The 9092-nt window shown below is 30.8% G+C and overlaps 3 protein-coding genes across 3 annotated transcripts; 1 reads left to right on the top strand and 2 right to left on the bottom strand.

The window, feature by feature from the left end:
- Positions 1-572: 572 nt before the first annotated feature.
- LOC133034364 (uncharacterized) lies at positions 573-5526 on the top strand. Its single transcript, XM_061109434.1, has 11 exons — positions 573-785; positions 1607-2482; positions 2562-3002; positions 3097-3189; positions 3299-3487; positions 3592-3876; positions 3976-4041; positions 4156-4266; positions 4361-4720; positions 4813-5333; positions 5430-5526. The coding sequence occupies exons 1-11, from the start codon at positions 573-575 to the stop codon at positions 5524-5526; spliced, it is 3252 nt and encodes a 1083-aa protein (XP_060965417.1).
- A 55-nt stretch (positions 5527-5581) lies between these two features.
- LOC133034363 (uncharacterized) lies at positions 5582-6804 on the bottom strand. The gene is made up of 3 exons (XM_061109433.1): positions 6787-6804; positions 6337-6699; positions 5582-5617 (listed from the first exon to the last, which is right to left on the bottom strand). The coding sequence occupies exons 1-3, from the start codon at positions 6802-6804 to the stop codon at positions 5582-5584; spliced, it is 417 nt and encodes a 138-aa protein (XP_060965416.1).
- Positions 6805-6953: 149 nt separating this feature from the next.
- LOC133034362 (uncharacterized) lies at positions 6954-8645 on the bottom strand. Its single transcript, XM_061109432.1, has 3 exons — positions 8154-8645; positions 7661-8057; positions 6954-7576 (listed from the first exon to the last, which is right to left on the bottom strand). The coding sequence occupies exons 1-3, from the start codon at positions 8643-8645 to the stop codon at positions 6954-6956; spliced, it is 1512 nt and encodes a 503-aa protein (XP_060965415.1).
- Positions 8646-9092: the final 447 nt, after the last annotated feature.

Genomic DNA, 9092 nt, shown 5'->3' with positions numbered 1-9092 from the left:
GTCGGTTTTTATATATTTATTTTAATAATAATAATAATAATAATAAGGAAAATTTACATTCCAGTACTTTAATTTTATTCTTTTTACAAAAATATGGTGCTGTCATTTATATATCAAAGTGTACCGTTTTGAGTACCGTTATCAAATTAATTCACTTTTTTTTTTAATTTTTTTTTTTAAAAAAACTGAATGGGACGTGTGTGATGTGTGATGACGACATCACATCACGTCCTTCACGTCTTCCCTTTTTTGCAGACTTCAACTGTTCACGCGCCTCTTTTTTTGCATTTGTAATTCAAATTATGGACGGTTTTAAAGGTATATAATCATTATTTTCTTTTATTTTTATATTATATTTTACCATTTTTATAGTTTTTTAAGTGTTTGTATAAATAGGTAAAGTTTGTTTATAAATATACATTTTGAGTTTTAGTTTCTCTGTTTTCTTTTTATGCAGAGTATATGGGTTAGGGTTTCATCTTCTTGGGGTGGTTTATTTTCGTGTAAGTAAGAGTGTTTGAGTGCATCATTTTCGTTTATTGCCTTGTTCTTATCATCTGTAAACCTAAAAAATGGTTAAAACTCGTTCTTCAATTTCTCCTTCGCATTCTGTAAAGATAGCTGCTGATAAGAAGAAAATGAAAAATGTTTCTGATGATGGAGATCGTGGTGATTCTGATCGTTCTGGTGGATCTGGTGGATCATCTGATGGTAGTCGTGGCTCGGCATTGCAAACAAAGAGAAAAAGAGTTGTTGAGAAAGTGAAGAAGGAAGATGTTCGAAATGTGAAAAATATGAAGTAAGTTGCTGAAGATTTGCCTAAGGATTATGATAGTGAAGACTTGGAGGTTGAAGTTCGTAATGATTTGAAGGTATTTTTATGATTTTTAATTTTTTATTTTGGTTGTAATTGGTTTACGATTTTTAGGGATTTAATTTATTTTTAGATTTTATAGTTTATTGTTATATGTTTTGAAATGTTTTTGATGTTTGTTTGTAATATTTTTTTGGTTTATATGGTAGTCGGTTTTTATTTGTGTTTTTTTGGGTGTTGTTCATGTTTTGTTATTTTCATGATATTATAATCTATTTTGTTGATTATAGGTTTGATTATTTGTTTTTAGGTTACTGTTTATGTGTTTTTTTAGTTTATTTGTTAATTTTTTTCGATTTTGTTTATTTAGGTTATGTTTAAGTTTATTGTGTTTATTTTTGTATGTTTATGGTTTATTTTTGTGTTTTAGGTTTTTGATGGGTATTTTCTTGTTTACTATGGAAAGTTTTGGTTTACAAATATGTTTTTTGTTTTGTTTATTATAGGTTTTGATTATTTGTTTTTAGGTTACTGTTATTGGTTTTTTAGTTTATTTGTTAATTTTTTTTTTCGATTTTGTTTATTTAGGTTATGTTTAAGTTTATTGTGTTTATTTTTGTATGTTTATGGTTTATTATAGTGTTTTAGGTATTGATGTGTATTTTTTCTTGTTTACAGTGGAAAGTTTTGGTTTACAAATTTAAATGATTATTGTATACTGTGAAGTTGTTTCTTGACGTTTATTTTTAGTTTAATGTGTGGATTTCTTTGTATATCATTTTGTTTTTACAGGAATGGGATTTATATTTCAAGCCTGGTGAAAAGATTCAGGGAAAAGTGATGTTATTCCCTAATCAAGATAACATTGTTGTCAAAAATATTAATTCCAAGTTGACTAAAGATCAACGTAAGTTGTTTCGTGGTACTTGTTTTGGTTATTTTTTAGATAGCCATCATGTTGGTTTTCAGTCTCAACTAGTTCATGATGCCTTACATAGGGAGGTATATCAGAAAAATGAAAAAGAAATGTGGTTTAAGTTTGGTGATGAGAATTTCAGATTCAGTTTAGCTGAGTTTGCTATTGGTTCTGGTTTACTGTGTGTTGGTGATGCCGATTTGAGTAAGTATACACACAGAGAAAATGCTTTTGTTGATCGATATTTTTGTGATCAGACAGTGACTGTTAGTGCTGTTGAGCATAGGTTTATGTATGGTGATTTCAAGTCAGATGAGTATGCTGTGAAGATGGTTGTTTTGTACCTTGTTACTAATTGTTTGATTAGTAGCGTTTACTCAAAAAAAGTTCCTGTTGAGATTTTGAACATAATTGGGGTTGATGAGTATGGTAGTTTCCCATGGGGTATACCAGTGTTTGAATTAACTTTGCACAATTTAAAGATTGGTCTGAGGGGTGTTATGAAGGGGAAATGTGTTTCTAAGCCTCTTGCTAAGGTTAAAGGGAAACATTTGGAAAAGGGTCCTCGATCTTATAAACTTCCTGGTTTACCTTTTGCATTCTTGGTTTGGTTGTATGAAACCATTCCTTTGTGCTTCAAGGCAAGGTTTTGTTCCTATGATTCTGGTAAACCATATAGGTTTTGTAGATTGAAGAGTATTGGAAATCCAAATTCAAGTGGAGTTGAGAAGAAAGTTCTATCTTCAAATAAGGTATTTTTATATTTTGTAAATTGTTTATTTGTTGTTTTTATTATATTTTGTAAACTAATTATTTTTTTTGTTTTGCTAGCTGAAAGGAAAACATATTGTGCCTACTGAAAATGAAAGGAATGGTTTATTGGTCCTTACTGGAATAGAGTTTATTGGCCGAGAACAGTCAGATGATGACTTTGATGATGTTCCATTGTCAAAGTTTAATGTTGATAGAGTTGGATCTTCTGGTGTACAAAAGGAGTTTACTGGTGGTTTTGATGTCGATGGTGTGATGCGTAAGATGAAGGATTTTGTTTCTAGGCAAAAGAAGACTGATGAGTCTATTGAAGTATTGAATAAGGTGTTGGAGGGTAGATTCAAGGAGTTGCAGTTAAGTCTTCAGTCGTATATTGACTCAAAGATTAGTGAAGGCTTGGTTTTTTTTATGGAATTGAAGTTTAATGAGTTGAAGGAAGCTATTGAAAATGCAAAAATTTCTAAAGATGGAAATGATAGTCCTGATGAGAGCGATGGCAAGGTTGGTTTTCTGATTATGTTTATTTATTAGTTTATTTGATGTTTCTTTTTTTTTTTTTCATATGTTGTTTTGAGTTTTTTTTTTTTTTTGCAAGAACGATGATTTAAATGATGTTGAAGTTTTTGATGTGAAAAATCAAGATGCAATTGAAACTGTTGGACTCGATGAGAATATTCAATATACTCAGGTTATTTTTGTTTTGTAAACTAGTATATTGTTTTTTGTTTGTTGAATATTTTTTGTTTATTTTATTAATATTTTTATTGTTTAATGAGTTTATTATTATTTTTTTTTAGGTTTTTAATGATGATGCTTCTTCATTTGATATTATGAGTTTTATTTCTAGTAAACCTAATTGGTTTACTGAAGAAAAAAAGAATACTGATAAATTAAATGATGAAGAACAGGTTGTTGATGATCATGGCCTTTTTAAGGATGTTGTTAAAAAATCTAAGGAGGATGAAGATGATGGTGGAGATGACCAGGCAAGTTTATTTATTTTTAGGTTTTTCATTATTTAGATGATTTGTTACTCTGTTGTTTTTTGTGTCTGTCAAATGTTCTTTATTTTTGTTTTGTATATTTACAGGGTTTGGGGGGTGGTGATGCTGTTAAAGCTATCGGTTCAGGTGGGATAAATAAAGACAATGTTGAGGGAAAGAATATTGAAGAAGCAAAAGATGTTGCAGATGGGAGTAATAAAGATAATGTTGAGGGTAGAGCAGTTGATGTAGATGCAAGTGTAAATGATGTTGAAGGTGTTGCTAGTAAGGGAAAGTTGTTTGATAGTCAAGGAACTGAGGATAGTATCACTGTGTCTGCTTTGGAAATTATAAATGAAAAGATTGATGCTTATGAGGGAAGCATCAAAAAGGTTTGTCATTTTTTGTTTATTGTATAATTTTTTTGTTTAATTTATTTTATATTTTGAATCATTTTGTCATGTTTAATTATTTTTATTTTTTGTTTTTAGGATAAGTCTTTAAATAAATTAGAGGCAACAAATGCTGATGTTTTATCTACCTATGGGTTGGACAAGGTTTGTTTACTTTTTTTTTTTTGTTATTCTTGTTTATGTTCTGAGTATTGATTTTGGTTTACTATGTTTAAATATATTTTGTTTTTTTTTTTTTTTTTTGCATGATATTTTAAGACTGATGTTGTTGGTGTTGAGAAGAAACATGGTTCTCAAGAAAGTTTTTCTGTATCTACCATGGAGGTTGTTAATGATCATTTGGTTTCCTATGAAGACAGTTTGAAAAAGGTTTCTTTTTATTTTATTTATGTTATTTGGTAGTTTGTTTTTTTTTTCTTTTCACTTCCTTATTTTATTTGTTTGCAATTGTTTTGAATGCTAGGGAAAATCTATAAAATTGGAGAAAGCAACTCCTACAGTTGGAAATAGAGAGAGGAAACCTAGTTTTGTGTACAACAGTCCGTATACCACAGAATTTGGTTCAGGTAGTATTGGTAAACCAAAAGGTAGACGTCCTGGATCATGTGCTTTTGGATTTGGCTTTTTCAATGTGATTGATGATGTGCAAGCTAAATCTTTTGATCAGTGGTTTAAGATTGGGTTTAATGATAAAAACAAAGTGAAGAAGTTTAAAGAATGTCATAGGAAGCTTAAGTTTCCATTGGATTTTGTGGTTTGTCAAATCGACGATAAGATGTGGTTCTATGATTTGCTTACTGTTGGGAAGAACTTGTCATGCTTGGTTAGTGTGTTATTATATATATATTTTTTGTTTATTGTATACTTTTTCTGTGTATTTGTTTATAACTTTAGATTGTTTTATGTTTATTGCAGCATATTGATGTTTGTTTCTACTATTTGAGAAAGAAGTTAAAGTATGACCAGTCTGTGAAAATTTCTGGTAACACTACTGATTGCTTCTTTTCTTCTCAAATTTTTGATTTATATAATGAGTTTGTTGCAAGTGGTGAAAATGTTAATTCGATTAAGAAGGATTCTAAGGCAGCTGCATACATAGCGGGGTTTTATATGTTATGCAGTAAACCCTGGGCTAAGCTTGATTTCGTTCTAATGCCTGTTAACGTGATTGTTCTTACTCATTGGATATTGTGTATTCTTGACATTAAGATGAGATGCTTAAAAGTGTTAAATTCTATGAGGTTTGGGAGGTACAAGAACAACTCAGAGAGTTTTGTTCGTGCATTTGCTGTAATAATTCCTATCTTGCTGTCACATGTTAATTTCTATGAGGGGAGAAAAGATATTGACAGGAGTAGTAAGCACTGGCAAGGTAAAAAAGATACTGATGCGTTTGATATTGTCGTGATTGATAATTTGCCACAACAAGAGGATAGGTAACTATCTTTGTTTTTTTTTTTATAATTATGATTCTATGTTATTGTTTATTTTTTGTTATCTCACAATTGTTATGGGTTTATTTTGTGATGTAGTGATTGTGGTGTTTTTATCATAAAGTATGCTCATTTCTTTATGCATGGATTGATTGATAAGATTCCTAAGAAGTTGGACATTGCATTCACTCGTTAGAAGTTGTGTGTTGATCTGTTTGTTCATGCAAAAAAGGAGTTGGGTGGGTACGAGTCTACTTCGGAGAAGCTAGGAAGGATGCCATAGATTTCTGTAATAGAACAACATGTTGGATTATTAGTTTACATTTTTTTGAACTTTATGCGTATTTTTATGTCATGTTGTTTTGTTTTTAGGTTTATGTTTGTGTTTGTTTAAGTAACTGTTTGGAATTGTAATATTTTAGGAGACTCTTGCCTATTTTAATTTTGAAGTAACCTTTTGGTTTACTGGCACAGTATGTTTGCAGTTTTTATGTTGTGTATTTTTGTGAGACAATATGTTAATCTTTTGGATTTAGAAATTAGTTTTAGTGTTCTGGCTTTTTTTATGTGATATTTGTTTAATTTTGTTTGATCATTTATGTATACCATTATAAGTGGTATAAACCAATGTGATGGTTTATTAACCATTAAAATGGTTGTAAATTAATTACAGTTAGTAATTGTACATATATTTGGTAACTTGTTATTTTTAACATATTATTTCATATAGAGGAGGCAAAAAAAAACTTACTTGAATCTAAGCGAATTGTAATCATTTTATTAAAAGTTGGTATTAATACATTGAAAAGCTTTATCAACTAACAATTATCATTGTAAACTGTTTTTGTATACTGTCTATTTAGTAACCATGTTTGATGGTTACACCAACATTTATTTATTTTACCTCAAGATCTTATGATCTTTTTCTTTTTCTTGGTGGTTTTAGTACTGGGTCATTTTTACATGATCTTTTGTTGTGTCCTTTTTGGCGACATTGACCGCATACCACTAGTGCTTTTGCTTCAAGTCCATTTTTGTATCGTTGTTTCTTTGGTCTTCCGGCAGCTCTCTTATGTTTAGGTGGGAGGACTACAATATTTTTTATTAAATCTGGTATATTCCATGATGTTGCCTCACCTAATGGGAGTATACTGTCTTCATATGTTGCCATAAAAGCTTCTTTCGTGTAGTAGTATGAGCAATATTTGTAGCAAGACAGGTTCCTTTTGCTTAGTACAGCCATTGCATGAGAGCAAGGCATTTCATCATATTCAAATCTTTGGCAGCTGGATGTTTTGTTCTCTAAGTTTACTATGTGAGATCTGTTGTTGTCGTGTACTTGGTATACCAGAAGATTTGTTGTTTCAACCTGTATTAATCAAGTAAACCATTATTAAGTTTACAACAGAGTAAATATGTTTGTAAGCAATTTTTATTTTTCTGTATATATAATTACCTTGTACTTTAAACTCATATCTCTTTGTTTCTTTAATGTTTTTTCAGGTATTTTTGCCAGTGTTGTTGTAGTTTTTTGGGCTCTATTCTTGTTTTCCTAATACCATCTTTGCACCAATGAATGTAGGCATTCTAGTAGAGTTGCGATGGGTAGGTCTCTTACTGCTTTCAAGGCTGCATTGATCGATTCGCAATATTTGATGTCATTGTTTTGTATCTCCTGTTCATGCCATATAGTCTTGTCCACTTTTCGACACCAATTTCATTCACCAAGTAATCTCTTATTCTTACATCTATATTGTCCAAGTCTTGCATGCTCTTTTCAAAATCTTCTATGTTGTAAGCTTTAGATGCACTATTAAATGCAATCTTCAGCTCATCACCTCCTTTTTTGAATTTCATTTTTATATTCTTCATCAAATGGTAACAACATACCCCATGCATTATATCTGGAAAGGTCTCTTTTACTGCTTTTAGTATACTCTCATGTCTATCTGATACGATGCATTGACCTTCTCTTTCGCCATAAGTTTCCTTTATTTTGTGAAGAAACCATTCCCAAGAGCTGTCATTTTCGGAATCTACTACTGCAAATGCAAGTGGAAATATATGTCTATTTGCATTTTGTGCACTTGCTATCAACAAAGTGCCTCCATGTTGGTTTGTTAAAAAGGTTCCATCCGTGACTATTATTGGTGTACAGTGTTGCCAACTTTTTATTGAAGCACCTACTGCAAAGTATAGATATTTGAATTTGTTATCTTCATCTGTTACTAGGTCTGTAATTGTTCCTGTTTCAAAAGTAACCAATTAGTTTATAGTATAAATACCTATGTAGCATATTATTACTTTATGTTGACGAAGTATTTTATTACCTGGGTTTGATATTTGCATCATGTATAAAATTGATGGTATCTCACTGTATGATTCTTGTGGGCAGCGACGAGCATCCACAATTGCCTTTTCTCTAGCTCTCCATGCTTTTTGGTAAGATATAGAGACACTGTAATCATCTGCCATGTCATCCACAATTTCTGTTGGAGTGTAATCTCTTTTTGGGTTTACAAACTTGTTTTTTATAACCTTTCCAACCAGGTTGCTTGTAGCTTGAGGATGGTCTCCAGAAGTAATGTCCAATGAACATGTATGAGTATGCTTTATTTTTCTTATGATAAACATGTCAGTCTTTCCATGTTTTGATGCTAAGAATGTCCACTTGCAGTTATCATCAATACAGACTAGTTTATAGTCTGGTTTTGATGATCTTTTTACCTTGAAAGGTTGATTGTATCTTATTGAGTGAAGGCTTACTGCTTGTTGGAGGGTTTACTTGTTTGCAAAAATTTGGCCAATGTGTATTTCAACAACTTGAGGATTTGAAATTATTTGATTTGCTTCGGAGCTTTCTTCCATCGATTTTTGAGTTTGTTCAATCACATAATCTGCCATCTTTGTTGCATATTCTGTTCTTGTTGGTAGCAGTTGCCTTGTTTGTAAACTAGTTTCCCCATTGTAGGTATAGTTTACTCTATCATTGTGTTCATTGTCGGTTGTGGATGTTGAGATGTTAACGCAGATAGGATATTTGGTCTCATCATCATTTTTCCTTCGTATTTGCTCATAAAACTTGCATCCACTATCATCTTTGATTCTTATTGGTGGTATGCCTTCCGTTACTTGAAATTGAAGATCAATCGTATATTTGTTTCTGTCCAAATTCAAAGCTTCGTATACTATGTGAGAAAGCTCAGAATGTGAACAATCTGTTGGAATTAGTATACCTTCGACTTCATAATCAATGTATGTTGTTCTGTCAACCCAAGTTCCATTGTAAAAAAGAATCACTGCTCTAACATCCATATTCCTGCGTGATTTGTTTAGTTTAATCATGTTAAGTATTGTATACAGTAAACATATGATATGAATAGGTGTTCTGTTCATAAACTAAATTTTATATTTATTATAGTAAGGTCTATATGCAGTTTTACGAATTAGATGACTATATGTTGAACTATAATATTGGAGCGATTACAATTACAAAGGTTTATAGTGTACTGTATTTTTTAAAGTACTTAGTATTGATTAGTTTACTATCAGTTATGATTACAATTGGTAAACTATCTGATTAGTACTGATTAATTGTCAAATAATCATGTTTAACAGAATTAACAAACATGATGCATTTTTAGGTGTTTTCAGGAATTGGAAGGTGTAATGTGTTATAAGCAGTAGTATGTATCGTAATGTATAATAGGTACCTTATTCAGATTTAGTTTTCGATGTTGTAGTTGACGTACTTCTTCTTCT

The sequence above is a fragment of the Cannabis sativa genome, chromosome 2 (genome assembly GCF_029168945.1).
Source record: "Cannabis sativa cultivar Pink pepper isolate KNU-18-1 chromosome 2, ASM2916894v1, whole genome shotgun sequence".
Lineage (NCBI taxonomy): Eukaryota > Viridiplantae > Streptophyta > Magnoliopsida > Rosales > Cannabaceae > Cannabis > Cannabis sativa.
The sequence above is the reverse complement of the archived record's forward strand: the minus strand, read 5'-3'. Positions and strand labels throughout refer to the sequence as shown.